General features: G+C 38.3%; 2 protein-coding genes across 6 annotated transcripts in view; one reads left to right on the forward strand and one right to left on the reverse strand.

The window, feature by feature from the left end:
* The window catches only part of slc7a1a (solute carrier family 7 member 1a), a 30,384-nt gene that overhangs the window by 796 nt on the left and 13,522 nt on the right, over positions 1-16,066 (forward strand). Inside the window, exon 1 of one of the 3 annotated variants that reach the window (XM_080307099.1) lies at positions 10,521-10,652. The exons of the other annotated variants lie outside the window; for them this stretch is intronic. The gene's annotated coding sequence lies outside the window, so the exon portion shown is untranslated. Of the gene's footprint in view, positions 1-10,520; positions 10,653-16,066 lie in introns of those variants that run through there. 3 annotated transcript variants of the gene reach the window in all.
* LOC113030077 (homeodomain-interacting protein kinase 1-like) lies at positions 390-15,475 on the reverse strand. Of its 3 annotated transcripts, none has more exons than XM_026181149.2 (10): positions 15,316-15,475; positions 15,055-15,139; positions 3,372-3,591; positions 3,083-3,274; positions 2,795-2,976; positions 2,511-2,634; positions 2,276-2,395; positions 2,114-2,200; positions 1,779-1,965; positions 390-1,565 (listed from the first exon to the last, which is right to left on the reverse strand). In XM_026181149.2, the coding sequence occupies exons 1-10, from the start codon at positions 15,458-15,460 to the stop codon at positions 1,480-1,482; spliced, it is 1,428 nt and encodes a 475-aa protein (XP_026036934.2). In that variant the 5' UTR covers positions 15,461-15,475; the 3' UTR covers positions 390-1,479. The 3 variants fall into 3 exon arrangements, with proteins under 3 accessions (XP_026036934.2, XP_080163226.1, XP_026036935.1); XM_080307100.1 differs by having other exon boundaries at positions 390-1,609; XM_026181150.2 differs by having other exon boundaries at positions 390-1,628.

The following is a 16,066-nucleotide window of genomic DNA, read 5'->3' on the forward strand; positions in this document are numbered from 1 at the left end:
TAGACAAATTGCAGCAAGATTGTTGCTATCGTAAACCCCGTTTATTGACGAACTTCAGAGAGACAGCGTTTGATATTTTTGTAATTACTACAATAGTTACATTACTTATTTTCCCCAATTACTGTAGCAGGCTTTTGGCTTGAGAGTCTGGGTTGTTTCCCATTGTCTCTCTCTCTCTCTCTCATACACACACACACACACACACACACTTTTATTTTGAAGTCTACACCCCCACCCCCTTTCCCTCCCCTCACTATTTTCAGCAAAATGGCACCCACTGTCTCAAGGGTATGTATTTTATGAAAGAACCTCAAACTGACCTGTGGAAAACATTACTAACCCTGTCATCATGATGCATTAGAATAATAAAAAAAAAATGAAGCTGGTTCTTAAATTAGAGAAATCACAAGTTTATTGTTTTAATATTGTTCCACTTATTAGAAAATACAATAAAGAATAAGTACTTCATACAACAACATGTGAGTGAAAATAAAGTAATTCATTGGAAAAACAAATTTTAAATGGTCTAAGCCCCCTGACTATTGCAATGATGGCAACAGATTGCTTTTAATTATGACTTCTTCTTATAAGAGATTGGTACATATAACCTATCAGGTCTATTTTTCATGTTTTTTTTTTTTATTTCTTTTTTTTTGGTTTACTCCTGAGCAGAAATGTCTGTCTCCAGCATTTGTGCTCAGCCAGTGTCCCGTTGATCAGTCTCAATAGGGAAGATGTGATTAAAAGTGTGGATGCTGCAATCTCAAGAGTTCCATCTGGCACTCCTATGCAACCTCTCAACATAGTCTTCCCCATTGTTCATCTTTCTCTACATAATTTGCTTAGGGATTAATACAGTATTCTGATTCTTACTTTGTGGTGAGCTATAATTGTCCTACATCCAACAATGGAACCCTTTTTAAATCACAATGATCTTTCAGATTGGTCAGAGACTCTTACTCACATTGTCTAATCAGTCATTAAATTTTTTTTAAGACTCTGGTTTGATTTGGTGAGTCTTGCTAAGGACTTCACTGTGGTCCTAGACTTTGTGCAGGGGTGCAGTGTTTGGCTGGAGGGTGAGGACGGCATTGCTAAGCAGAATGGGTGGTCCTAGAGTAAAGACAGTGGAGTTTAGCTGCAAGGCCAGAAGGATATTGCTGCAAGGATGGGTAGTCCTGCAGTAAAGGCAGTGATACCGCACCTGGGTGCCGTGCTGAGCTAGGGAGCAAAGTGTTTATTGTTGGGGAGGGTGTGTGGTCGTAAAGTAGAGCCAGTGGCGCACAGTTGGAGAGCGAGGATGATCGTGCTGGTAAGGACAGATGGTCCTGAAGCAACAGCAGTGGTGTAACACGGGAAGGCAAGGATGATTTTGCTGAGCAAGGTGGGTTGTTCTGGAATAAGGGCTGTAGCGCATAGATGGAGGGCGAGGATGATTTTGCAGAGGAGGACAGGTGGTCCTAGAGTGAGAATGGCGCCTCACTTGGATGCTGTGCTCAGCTCGAGGGCAAGGTTGATTTTGCTGGGTAGCATGGCTGGTCCTGGAGGATGGTTGCTGCAGAGACCTGCACACAGGTACCACCAGTCGTTACTGACAGATGCTCATCTTCTGAAAGCAAGAGTTAACACTGCAAAACAATCAAGCCATGTACCAAATTATTGACTCACTCATCTGAATACAACATTTTCCACATAAAGCGAGATACAGAACATATGCTCACAGTGGAAATGTGTTGTATGTGGAGAACCAGTGTTTCAAAAGAGAAGTAATATCTTACTCGAAGCTGTAGGGGTACAGCGCGATATGTGGCGCAGTGTTGTGAAGTCGTGCTGCAGCACCTGACTGGGCGTCATCCGTCTTTCAGGATCAAGCTGAAGCATTCCTTTAAGCAGCTCGATAAACACCAGCAGATCACAGATTTCTGCGGATTTACTGGTATAATTTTGATGACGTGTGAACCAGAGCTGAAACATCAAAGAAAGAAAAGGCCCCTAAAAACTCTGAATTTTAAGTTGTTTCTTTTTGGGAGTTTTGTTTAAATATTTATTCTATAAATAAAATCTATATTTAGTTTTAAACATACAAAATAGAACAGTCAAGAAGTACACCTACATTTTTAAGGTCATCAAGAGAGGTCAACTTCATCATCCTTTTCTCAGTGAACTTAATCCCTGTCTCACTGACAAACTGCTCAGGTGTCTGAAAAGACAGGAAACTCATCAACACTGATAAATTGTAAATTTGTAAAGTAAAAAATTGTAAAGTACTAAGAACCTTGAGTTTCCACGTGCTGGTGGTGAAATACAACTGCGTGTTGAAATAAAAGGCAGTCTTGAGCCCACTGTCGAGGATCTTGCCTGGAGGCTGGCCCTGAGTCTCCACTATGTACCTCATCTGGAAATACAGACCAATTGGTCAAATTCAGAGTCCAACAACTTTAACATAATGTGTTGTAATCCTTTAAATAAAGCTTTAAGTTCTTCAAAGGAGAAGCGCTAGTTATACTTACCACCTCATATTCATTCTCACCAGGGTAGAGCATGGAGCCAAGGTACAGATTAGCAGCAATGCAGCCCAGAGACCATACATCTATGGCCTCTGTAAATGGAGCCCCGAGAATAATCTCTGGGGACCTGATTTAGGACAAACAGGAAAAACAGTAACTGTCAATTATTAACAACAAAAGTGACAACTGGATTAGTTATACAGCCAAGAAGCCCATCACAGAAACAGCAGGGGAGTATCCAGTATTGACCTTTAAGAGAAAAAGCCACTTTGGTTACAGCTACTAACCGGTATGAACGGGACTGAATGCAAGAGCCCATCGAGGCAGCGGAGGTTTCACATGCCAAGCTAAAGTCAATCACTTTGACCCTATAAGGTTGTTTCTGATGGTTGACAAGCATCACATTTTCCAGCTTGAGGTCTGCATGTATCAAACGTACAGACTTCAAATGATCCAGTGCTTTCGCAATCTAAAAAAAACCCCCAAAAAAAACAAAAAACCACACACCTTTGTATTAATGTAATCAGCATCCATCTGAAAAACTTTATTTATGTAGAGAATACAGTTAAACACACCTGCTGGGTGATGGCTCTAACTGAGTTTAGAGCGAGTGGTCGGAATTGTCTTTCCTTCATGAATTCATAAAGGTTCTTGTCCAAAAGCTCGAATTCGAGACATAATTTTTGCCCATCGGTAAGAACGTTGTAAAACTGAACCAAGTTATACCTTTCAGATTTGTACAACTTTAACTTCAGCAGGGCAGCCACCTGGCAACATATGAGTTTTAGCTTCAAGTAAATATTTTAGAGGAATTTCTTCAAATACAATTGTTGGATTAACTGCATCAAGCCAAGTCTTTCCTACCTCCAAGTTTGCCAGTCCATTTCTGAAGCAATCAGTCTTAACTATTTTGATGGCTACGCTCTTCATGTCATTGAGCCTAATGAATTTTCCAACCGTGCCATAGACTCCTTCTCCCAGGGTAGTTATCATCTGGTACCGTGAAGCTCCAGTTAAGTGCCAGCCTATGGGAAGTAATCGGCTGATCTGGGCAATTTTATGGGCATCTCTGGCATCATAACACCTAAAAAGAAAAAAACGTTATAAAGGAAAAAAAATCCTAAAAAACGAACAAACAAAAATTTAAAAAGTAATTTAAAACTTCATTTCTTACAATGTAGACAAATTTTCATAATAACAGCAGGTGATATTAGAGGAAAAAGTGAAACAAAGCATTGTGATTGTAAACCGATCATCTGCTGTCATGAGCTAGTTAACCAGAAAGCAAACTAAATACTTGGCAAGTTAATGTCCTTGATTTATCTCAGTAGTTTCACCTTAAAAATTACTTTGATGAATATCGAGTGAACAAGTTCTGCATACTACAGTGCTTGGAGTTTTTTAGTACTGAAATGGAAAGGTTTGGTGAAGCTGTTTTTTTAGGTCACAAGTCAGGGGTCTGACTGGACTTCAATAAATAAGTCTTACAGTTAACGTTATTTTGACCTGTCACATCCTGATGTGCAGGTGGACTGTGATCTGGACCTGGTTTGCAGATCCACTACAGAGCCTATGATATCTCTAGGTTGGATCTGAGCCAGGGTCATTTTGCTATTTAAAAGTAGCCTAAACCCAGGATTGAGAAGGTCTTGAACCCGAATGTGTCGTGTGGCCTTGGTGGAGTTTCGGCAATCTAAATTAGAGTGAAAGCAGAAAGTGGCCACTAACATCTGACTGCAAACCATAAGTAGGAGTAAAGTAAAGGTGTTGTGCAGTAAGTACCATAATGGAAAACATAACACATCTTCAAACTGATTCAGATCCTGCTTTGGTTAGTATGAAGGTGTTAAGAGTTAAATACTTGTCTCCTAATTGGATACTGACTTGTCAAGTCGACATTTTATTCTTTTTTCTGCAAAAAACAAAACAAAACTCAAATAAAGTGGAATATCTATTGTTTTGCTATTACCACAATGAGTTTTTTGTATTTATGCTTATATTCTTGAGAAAAATAGAGAGGCTCATTATACAGTAACATATAATCGACAAGAGTTCATGTTATAAAGGCATTTAAAGAAAGAGTAATCTGACCTTTCAGATCTAGACCATTGCAGCTCAGACCAGCTCGAGTCAGTCTAACTTTAGCACCCCTGAATGTGGGTCACTAGTGGTGAAGTTGTTGACTGTGTTAGTCTATCTGCAACCCCTACACACTTAAATAAGTGTGTGTGTCTGTGTGTTTGTTTGTATGTGTGTGTGTGTGTGTGTGTGTGTGTAAGCTTTCCAGGATCACTGAGATTATGGAGGCTTCCGCACCATGAAGGGCTTATTCATATTTCCTCATTACTGTGTCTCTACCTGATTTGTGGCTTCTATTTATACCCATCACAGTTATGAGTAACACACTCAGACATTGTGTGTTCCTGCTTTTGGAATTGATTTGTTGCTGAAATAGGAATGCTAAGAATAAGATTCCAGGTAGAAGGTTTGTATTGAGTGGGTAGGGATTTATGAAACCTGTAACTTTTCGTTCTTCGTAATAACCAGAATACTTTTTATGCTTTAACTCTGAATATTTTAGAGTTCCACTTTTTCCTGGAGTAATCTACAGAGTAATAATCTGCTATGAGTGGAATTAAGTTCATTGTAAAATGTTGATGAAAGAGATCTTTTGGTCAATGTAACATAACCTAACAGTTAAACATATGCTCTTGAAGTTCTCGACGATATGTTACTGCATATGATCTTGGTGGTGAGTTCACTCACTTTACATTGTGTCAAGTGTATTTCTTTCTTGGCATATATTTATATTTGTCACAGTCTCTGCTGCGCTCTTGGCCAGGTTTATATATAAAAATCAATATATATCACAAGTATACACAAATATAGTACTTTGAAATATAAAGTTACATTTTTGCTTATTAGGTCAAAAGTGCAGTCGTGCTTTTCTGGTTTTTTTTTTCATCTTTGGCAACAAAAACTCTGCAACTATAAGTTGACTAGCCAATCACAATGAAATAAGTCACGCTTTACACTGAAACAGTATCACTTTCAGAGTTCTGTAGCTTTTTATTGACCACCACCAGTCATAAAAGTGATTCCAGAGATGTCAATAAATACAGCCTTCTTTTTATTTCCTTTTAATTTTGTGCAAAAACAGCATGAACTATTCCTGACCTGACCTAAAAAACATTAGTATTTTTTACCTGCGTCAGGAAAGAGGAGAAAGAGTAGAAGTATTATTAGTTATTACCAGCCAGCCTGGTATGTTGCCAGCCTCTTTTTTTCTTTCTCGCAAGTATAGTTTCACTTTAGTTTGACTTTAAAACAATATGTCCACCAAAACAACCTGTTTAAGGAGTTACTACCTGATGCCCAGGTGCTGCCCATTTCCTTCTTTTACTTATTAACAGTTGACTTGCTTCTGATATTTTTCCAACTTGTTTGAACATAAAATCATTCAGCTGCTACTGAAAAACCACAATTCCCACACCCTAATTTTCCAGGAGTAAGTCATTTCAATTCACTTAATATCTCTGATGTTGCTTTGTCAATTTCTATTACTTATAATAGCAATAACATTCTGAATTTTTAATGCAGGATAAGAACTTTAGAGTTTATCATAATGCAGAGACCTACTCGTCTCTGCATTATGAGTACTTACTTTGATATTGTATGTGCCCTCTGTTAGGAAAGTATGGGGAGTAGGACTGTTAAGAAAATGGGGGAACTGTCATGATCCCTGCATTTTGGACCCCACGTTTGACATTGTGAGGTAATGTTTCCTTTGTATTTTTAAAAGGACAAAATATTTCAAAAGAAAAGTTTTGTTTCTTTTGTAATATTGCTTCCCTTGTGGCCTTAGATATATTTAGTTCATCATTTTCAACTAAGTATTGGTCCCTTTATAGTTAATATATAGTGTACTATTTGTTGAATGGCTGCTTTCATTTAATTCCCTGTGTTTACAAGTTTAAAAGCTTTGTCTATTTTCTGTGGCTCTTTTCGATTATCTTCTTAAGACTTATTGTATTCCTCTGAGTCTTTGGTTCGTCTTAGTTGTAGTTACTGTTTACACTGGGTTAGTACCCTGTTGTGTTCCTTGGTGTACTGATCTGCATTGCCCTGCATCTTTATGCGTTCCTCTGTCTTGTCTTTCTCTCCACCCTTATGCCAAGTTAACCTTTGCTTCCATTCAGTTGTGTCTTTCTGTTTTATTTTCTGTTGTTCTCTGTGTCTTCTGTTTTGTTTACTTCACCAGCCTGATAATGTCTATAGTAACAACATTTTTATACCTTTTACTTTTTACATTAAAGCAGATTTTTTTGTTTGAGTCATTCCTGTTTCCTGAGTCCTGCATTTGGGTCCGCCCTCTCACGTGGTAAAATCCATGCTGGCTATTTTTCATCTTCTTTTCTTTTTCTTTCTTTTTTTTTTACAAGTGTTTAGATTAACTTCAAGTTTGACTTACTTACATAACATTCTGTTGCTTTTGGCTTAAATTGATCTGAAAAACTAATATACTAGAAATTTGATTTGACTCAAATAAGAGGCCTAGATTTTTGGTAATGCTGACAAGTGTTGTGGAAACATTTTATGTCTTTATGAAACATTTGGATCTGACACAGTGGCTAACTGTTACTGATACTGTATTACTCATCTTGTTCTTTGTTTGTCCATAGAGGTGGTGCCACCTATCAATACACATTGTTCAGTTACAACTGACAAGGTTTACGGGTTCAAGGTGACCCTGTGGGGCATACCACCTCTATCTTGGTTAGCCAATAAGAAACACAACATGTTACCGTGTGGAACTGAAGATGATACCAAGATATTGCTGCAAATATAAGTAATCAGATAACACAGGTAAAATAAAATCAACACATAATTTTCAGAACTTCTCTGAGTTGCTTTGTCACAGTGTGGCCGGGTACTTATTCTAGCTCTTAAAACATTCATGTGTGATGTATGCATAACTACAACTTGAATCACAACTATAGTCTGTTGTAGTACCTGCTCATCCCTAAGGTTACATTCTTGCCCTCATCTCAGCCCAGAGGCCCTAGATGTAGAGGACAAATTTATATCAAACCACAAGCTCGATGTTTTTAATGGATCTCTTTTGTTCACACTTTTAAAATTTCACCCTCACCTTTTAACCTCCCTCAGTAATCATTGTGTGTCGCTAAACTGAAATGGAGAAAGCATAACACCAACTCCTGCTAATTAGTTCATTTAGTTCAGGAATGGAGAAAGTTGAAAGGCAAATGAACACTAATTAAAAATGAGACAGCCTTCTCTACTTTATATGAATTTATAAAATAAACTACCAAAAAGCAGTTAAAGCTGCAAGATAAATAAGTATAATTCTTTTATATCATGTCATTTGTTCTCCAAGGAAGAAGTTTAAACCAGAAAATGACTGGTGCAGGGACTTGCACCGATATATTTCTACTTTAAGGAAATATAACACTGGGTACAAAACGTTAATCATTATCCTGCGGTCAGAATAGTTTCTCAGCTTAAGTTTTGCTTGTGCTATAGATATGTCAACCCAGTTTTTAAAGAGATACTATCTGCTGTTGCTCATTTATTTCTTTTACTTATTAACAGTTGGTTTGCTACTTGGTATTTTTTGCAGCTGGTAGTAAACTGAAAAATCATTCAGTTGTTACTGAGAACGCTTTTTGTGCGCTTTTAAAGCATTAGATTTAAAGTTAAAATAATATTGTTGTAAATCCATCCATACTGACATGAGGTTTTGTGTTTTTACTTTGCTGTTCATTCACCTCAAAACGACGCCTCTGTTATACCACATGCTGACAATATTTCAAATGCACAGCCTAATAATGCATAGACATTCATGTTTGTGTTATTGACACAAACATGAATGATCAGCATCGTTTATTGACCTGACTAACCTTTTTCATGTTTGTTTCATTTCATTTCCACTTTATTTGTCAGGGGCCATGTACAAACAAAAGAAAAACTTTAATCTCCTAAGAGAAAAGGTTGTACCAGATTTAGCTACTAGCTTTACTATCTGCAGCCTGTGGGCAGCACAAATAGAAGAACTTTGAATAATATCTTTGGCTTAATAAACCAAGTCTCTTGGTTTTTTTTAGCAGGATGCTTCAGCCCTGTGCACATCACAATTCATCCTGCTGCTTCTATTGGCAGTCACATCATTAATACACACTCGCAGCTGGCAGCCGTAAATGCACATGCCATAGCATTGCTTCCATAATAAGCAGACAACCAGAAGAGGATGGATGAAGGAGATGGATAGATGAATGTGTGGCCTCTTTTACATGTTTTCTAGCAAAGTCTAACTTGCCCATCTTTAGGCTAATGTCTAATTATGACCTTCTCCCTTGCCCACACAGGTCTTTCAACTTTTAGCATATCAGAAATTCCAGTGAACAGCTGCCAAATACAAGTCCAACTATTTCCTTATTATTGCAATGAAATATCGAGAGAATAAGCCTCACACAGCCAACCACTAATCAGTCAATTACCTTTGATCCTCTGGAAACAGCAAATCATCCATAAAATGGCTATAATTTACTCGTTATATGTTTTTTTAAAATGTATGTTTCTTATCTTTTTGACTTGGAAGTTAACTGGAGCAGTTGTGCCCTCCAAAATTGCAGACTACCAATTTCCAGACACGTGAATTTCTGGTTATTGATTTCAACAGTTCTCAGGTGTGTGACTTAATCATCTAGTGTAGTTTAAGCCAGAAGGTTATAGCATCATAGTAATGGCTGATAGTAATGAGCAGGCGGGGCTGCGTGTTTGCACCTCTATCTCCTCCTCCATCTCCATGCGTTAAATAGAGTAACCCCGAAACTCCTCACTGCATCCAAAGACCAAACTTTCACCATTGTGGGAGACTGTGTTGTGGGGTTCTACAGCTTCATCTTATTAGGCTTTGCAGGGAAGCATCCAATACCTTAGATACATTTTGCCCAGCTGCTGCATTAAGGTAAAATACTACTGTTGTAATGTTATCATTTCTGTGTCACAAATGCAGGAAAGTGATCAAGTACTACCGAACTGATAACTTAGTAGTACTGTACCCCAGCTTGGAATGATTTTCTGGGGGAGAAATGTGTTTTCCTACATAAAATTAGGAGCACCCAGTGGTCTCTCTACAACCATTTAGAATTTCCTTTTTCCTGCACTTGTATCCTACTGAAAGAAGTTTGTTTTAATGCAACACTACAATAATGAGCTACTTAAAGCACATGGTCAGTAGCCAAAACTATTAAAAATGAATAATAAATCCTGGAAACTGCTAGATCTGAATCTATCGGAGCTGCAATTGAACTTATCCAACAATGGCCTGTAATGTATGTAGGGAAAAGGGTGGCTGTAAGACTTGAAGTACTGTTTTGTACTGTAAAACCACAGGTGGTGGTGAAAGCAAAGGCACTGCAATGAGAATGAGAAAAATACCTCATCCTAAGGTGTTAAATCCCATCCCATTTAAGTCAATATGAAAACTTTCTGAAACTTTAAGGCTGTCATGTCAACAAGGAAATCCAATCTCTCACATGCACAGTACTGTTTGCTATTACTGCAGTGAGTTCGTTTTATATTTACACTTGTTTCCTCTAGAAAAGGGCATATGTTCATTATCTAGATAGCTTCAGCTCAGACCAGCATGAGCTCACATTTTCCCTAAACAATGTGTAGCTTCTGTTTATACCATCACAGTTAAGATGAAGCAAGTTGCAACTGGATTTTGACTTTGACTTATCAAAGCAGTGTGAAAAATATAAGCAAGTCCAGCTTTAGTAAATATGTGTATAAATGGTTATTAAGATATCGAGTACCACCAGAGGCGGGCGATGGTGATACCGATAATGACGTATCACAATAATGGAAAAACAGAACACACACACACATATATAAATAAATAAATACATACATTTATTATATGCCTGTGTGCGCATGTGCATGTTTGAGTTTGTGTGTCTGTGTGGGTGTGTAGGTCATTCACTGTCCCTTAGGTGGTGGCATGTTGACATATATCAGGCAGCCAGTCATGCCCTGTGTCCTTCTCCTGGGAATATACTTTTATTTTGAAATGTTGCTTAGCTCGTGGAAATTTGGAATTACAGAAGTGAAGTGGTTTAAGTAAGTGTTCCTTACTTCATTGAATGACTTCCAATCTAGGAGGAAATGTGTCTTTGTTTCAAACTGACCAGTCAAACACTGATCGCATGTTCTGTGTCCTTGCGTTAAGAGCTGTCTCTACTTTCTATCTCTGACTGTTTTTCTTACATACATTTATTTGCATTTTGTTATAATTAGCTGGCTGGTGTTTGGAAAGCAGTGTTTTTGTGAGATCAGTCAGGCTCATTCTTTGGGTTTAGAGGGCTTTAGAATGAAGTGTGTCTTAGGAGCTGGACTTATGGTGATCAAAAATGTTTTACTTTATTTAATTCAGTCTAATTATCAGTGGGTGTCTTCCTAATTCTGCTGGACAGGCATCACTTAGTGCTTTTCTGTGTATGCATAAAATGTATCTGTAGAATTCTGCATTTAGTGATTATGTTGGGTGTTTATTTGAACAGATTATAGCTCTGATGGAACTGAGGTTCTTATGTTGTTGTAGCCAGCTGTGAGGTCCGTTTTAAAATGCGGACAGTGACCAGTTCAATCGTTCACAGTTAGCCGTCTGTTTTTTTATATTGTCTTTATTTTAGTATAACTAGTTTAGCTTAGTATACAGATACAGCCACTCAATATTGCTGCTTTCAGTCCGATGATTTTCTCAGTATTATTTTTATAAAGGTCTTTGCCTTATAATTGTTTTGTACCTTAGGGTGGAATGTTTCTTCAAGTTCTGTTTTAACCTTGCAACCATCCAAATCCAAGTGTATTCCACCTGTGTTAACTTGATAGGTGTGTGTAGGTGTGTAACTCTTATCAGCTGTTTAGGCTGTTTATGAGGGCTGGGCTGGGTCTTTGAAAATGTGAGCAAACAAACAAAGCAACCTCATGGTGCCTTCCTGAAAGCGGGGGCATTAGAAGACTGGCAAAAAATGGAGTCTATACTACTATGTGAATTCCATATATTTAAGATTTTCCCACTTGATAGTGAGCTTTTGTTCTTTCTGTTGAAACCTTCAATTTGTTTCAAGGAGAGCAGCACATGCTCTCACAGTTACCACAAGAGTAAAAAAAACCTGACTTTCTGATGTCGGGGGTTTCATGAACGCTGCGCTGAAAACTGTTTCTGTGACTGACCTTCTCTGACCTTAATACACTAAACAGGCATGTTCTGGTTTGTCAGATCATTGCAAGTTGAAATGACTTCTGCATCGTTTTGGGTTACACTCTGGTATAAATCTACCATGATGTTACAAAGTTTGCAAATGTATTAACAACAGTAACGAACTCTGGACTGCATACTTTTAAAACGGGATTTTTACAGTAATGTAAGTAATCTAAAAATCGTTTTTGATTAATTTTATTGAAGGACAAAACACATAATTGGCATTGAATAAGAAGGCTTCACAGACAGGCAGAGCTGGGGGGAGGGTGGGGTGCTGCTTGTCTGTTTCACATCATTAAGTGGTGACGATATGCAAATGAAGCACGGCAGCTTAACAACAAGCACTAAAATGAGAAAAGCAAAAATCCCTCCCTATAGTTCGGGAAAATACAAAGAAGGTGACTGTTTTTATAACAGTGTTCTATAAATACTTTCTATCAATGATTCCTGGAACACCGTTTACAAGTTTTAAAATCACAACCAGCACTGACAGGATATTTGCGTGGGGTTTGGAAGTTGCTGCCCTTCTGTGGGGGTTCAGAGAGCTGTTTGATGAATCACCTAATGTGTGACAAAGGAATCTGCTGTGATGCTAATGTCGGTCTGCCCTCTGCCTACCTGTCTGTAAAAGTTGTTAAAATTACCGCAGTGATTTATCAGAAATGTGCAGAGTGTGGAAGGAGAATTAAAAGAAAAACAGGTGGTTAACAGCGAGCAATTTACTGCATTTAAAAATGATGCAATGGCCTGCATTTGTATAGCGCTTTTCTAGTCCATAGGACCCCAAAGCGCTTTACACTACATTCAGTCATTCACCCATTCACACACTGGCAATGGCAAGCTACATTGTAGCCACAGCTGCCCTGGGGCGCACTGACAGAGGCGAGGCTGCCGGACACAGGCGCCACCAGGCCCTCTGACCACCACCAGTAGGCAAACATGGGGTTAGTATCTTGCCCAAGGATATTTGACATGCAGCCAGGATGCAGCCTGGGATCGAACCACCGACCTTCTGATTAGTGGCTGACCTGCTCTGCCACCTGAGCTACAGCAATCCATATATTATAAGACTACATAACTAGCTAATATATGTAATTATTATTGTACCACATCTAAAATACGCTCTTCTCTGACAGGACCAACCAGTAATCAGTTTGCATTTATATTTTGCATTGATACATGTGTAGAAAGCTGGAAGTGAATCAACTTCCATTAGTGCCCCCTGGTGGATGTACAAGACATTACCACTGGTTTTCATAAATGCTGCTTGGGACAGGTCATGGTCCTGTCAGGAATGAGGCGGGCATTTGAAGTGGCTGTATCTGTTACTAATACCACATCCAACTTTCATTTGTAGCTTTTATCTTAATTTCTTCTCCTACAATAATTTAATTATTTCCACGTGTTAGGTATTGTGTTGTTTGTTGTACCCTCTGTTTGTTAGGAAGTTCTCAAATATATTTTACCTTCACGATCTGTACCGAAATAACTTGTAAAATGAATAAAACCTCTTAAATTAACTCAATCTTAAATAGGTACTTATTTTGTTAAATCTAACTGAAAGTTAACAGGTTACATTTTTTCAAGAAAGGATTTCTTTGACATTACTTCTGTTGTTGCAGGACAGGTTAAATATTTTCCCTGTGGGATACTGGTAAAACAGTACTGAGTATTTTCCTGGGTATCTGAGATATGCATCAACAAGTTCACTTCTGAATGATTAAAAAAAAACACACACACACTCATAAACAAAAGGAAGGTTTTGGAGTGGTCTAGTCAAATTCTTACATCACAATGAGATGCTATGGTGAGACCTTAAACAGGCTGTTTATACAGGAAAAGCCTCCATCATAGCTAACTCAAAATCAATTCTGCAAAGACGAGTGGCCGAAATTCCTCGACAGTGAAGTTATTATTATTTCACGTTAGAGCAGTTGATAGTTGATTGCAATTCCTGTTGCCAAGTGTGGAGCAACCAGTTAGTTTTTTACAATTACTGTTTTACAGGAAGCAAATTCTGGATATTTTTGGCTCTTAATAAATTAAATAATCTTTTAAAAACTGCAATTTGCATTTATTTTGGGGGTTTTTTTGTCATATAATAATAAAATTTGTTTGATGGTCTGAGAAATCAGAAAAGGGCCAATACTTTGTCATAGCACTGTCCATGTGTACACACATACAAAGGTACCCTGTACTTGTACAAAGTGATCTCAAACCTTTCTTTTTTGCATTGAATCATCAAAAAAGGATTAAAAAAAAAAAAACCTTCACCACCTTGCACTACATTTAACAAACTTAAACATTAAAAAAAAATATTTAAAAAACCTGTCTTTTTTGTACCTGATGTGCTTGTGACAAAAAAGCGCATCAGGTACCACTAAGAATGTTCATTTATTCACCATTATTGTTTAAGGGAGCCACATATTTCTAATCTTTAGTAATACTAGGATTTTGATGATGGAGCCGAACTTAAAATCTGGAGCTTCAGCAGGAGGGAGAGACAACCCCGATCGTGGTTCTTCACGCAGCCTGTTTTACATGCAGCCAAATCCACTTGTTCAGCGAGCTGATTGGTTATCAGACTTTTAGACAGAATAGACAGAATGTCTACAGAAATTTTGACACCTGGAAAAGCTATATTTTCCCCGCTGTGCGCGCACACAGAGACATTTTCAAGTTACTTCCCTCGATCAGCCCTATTATATATAATTATCGAAATGTTTGTCTAAAATGCACTCGTTAATGTTACTTTGTAATGGTGCTAGATTAATGTCCGAATATAACATCCAAAAACCTGACGTTAATACTGCCACAGCCTCACACAGCCTGGTGCGCATTTACGCACATGGCCTAAAACCCCTGTCTTAATTGAACTGCGGATAACTCGAGATGTGACGTTAAATAATTTTTTCTGTCTTTCCACACATACAGGCCAGCTGGTAGACACTGACTTCAGGTTTAAATAGTGAAATAGTATTTTTTTTAAACAAACTTTTCCTCCTCCTTGTATATAAATGATTCTATTAACAGCTATCACGAAAAACTTCCTCCAGCCATGTGCGCATTTTTGCGATTGCAGCAAACGGAATGCCGATGCGGCAACATACCGGGTCAGACATCGTGTTAACAATGAACTATTAAAATGTCAATAGAGAAGAGAGGCGAGCATCAGGGAAGCTGAAGGAACTGCCCGTGAGATGCTTTTTTAACGGAGGAGACAAACAGAGGAGGGAGGGAGAGAGATGGCACGCTTACCTTCTTGAAGAAGGTTGTTGCCCGTTGTTGGCAGGTGGTGGTCCAGGGAAACCCCGCTCAGTTGGCAGCTCAGCCATTGCCTTTACTGTAGAGTAAATTTAGAGTAAATTATTTGATCCTCTTCAGTACACTGAAACATACACACTTGTCATGGAGTTTGCAACAGCTAGTTGATAACTCCAGTGGTATGGAAAAAAGTAGGTTCTTAAATTTGCTCTCAAAAACTTACTGAAGCTACAGATGTCAGTTTAGAAAATTTACCTTGTTTGTCTCCAGTCCTCCCAAACACTTCTTCCAGAGCTGCCTTTCTAGTTCTAATCAAACCTGCCGCTTTAGCAGATTCAGCTGATGGAGAAAGGCGTGCCGAGATTTCAGAAGAGGGACCCTGTCTTTTACGCAGCTCCATGCGCCGCCCCTGTCTACGTTTGTGCGAAATAAAGCTTCTTCATTGGCGCAACTGTGCACAATTAGCATACATGTCAATAAATGAAGGCTGATATTGTTTCATGCAAACATTTGCATGGTTAAAATACAGTCAAACAACTAGTTGTAGCTAGTTTTATACATGTAGTTAGCAGCCTGTGCGCTTAAGATGTTATCGCTAACGGCTATGGAAAACAACAGCAGACCTGCTGCAGTCTAACCTTTGCAAAGCTAATGCTACTAAATTTAATACCAACACAGTCCCATAGTTAATGCTACGCTTTTTTTCCTCTACCACCTCTGTGTTAGCCCTCATCAAGCTGACAGCATTAACTTTATCCAGCATTGCTAGCGTTAGCTATTTCCACAGTGACATGCTACGTTCAGACAGAAATGTCTTTATTTTATCAGATAAAAGTTTCAAATTCATTAACAGAAGCCAGCACAGGAAACATTAGGCCTGTTGTTAATTCTTACCCACACTTATAGTTAGCTAGTAGTTTTAAAACAGAATAGCACAAAGTGTCCAATTTCGACCTTTGTAATATTTAAATGTAGTCTGGAATGTCTGGTCCCATATCTACACTTA

Source organism: Astatotilapia calliptera, chromosome 10 (genome assembly GCF_964374335.1).
Source record: "Astatotilapia calliptera chromosome 10, fAstCal68.1, whole genome shotgun sequence".
In the NCBI taxonomy this organism is placed as follows: Eukaryota; Metazoa; Chordata; class Actinopteri; order Cichliformes; family Cichlidae; genus Astatotilapia; species Astatotilapia calliptera.

Coding starts and splice junctions, on each gene's coding strand:
- LOC113030077 (XM_080307100.1), bottom strand. CDS start 15,460: ATGGAGCTGCGTAAAAGACAGGGTCCCTCTTCTGAAATCTCGGCACGC. Junction 15,140..15,315: donor GAGGACTGGAGACAAACAAG/GTAAATTTTCTA, acceptor TTTACTCTACAG/TAAAGGCAATGGCTGAGCTG. Junction 3,592..15,054: donor CAACAACCTTCTTCAAGAAG/GTAAGCGTGCCA, acceptor TTTTCTTTTTAG/GTGTTATGATGCCAGAGATG.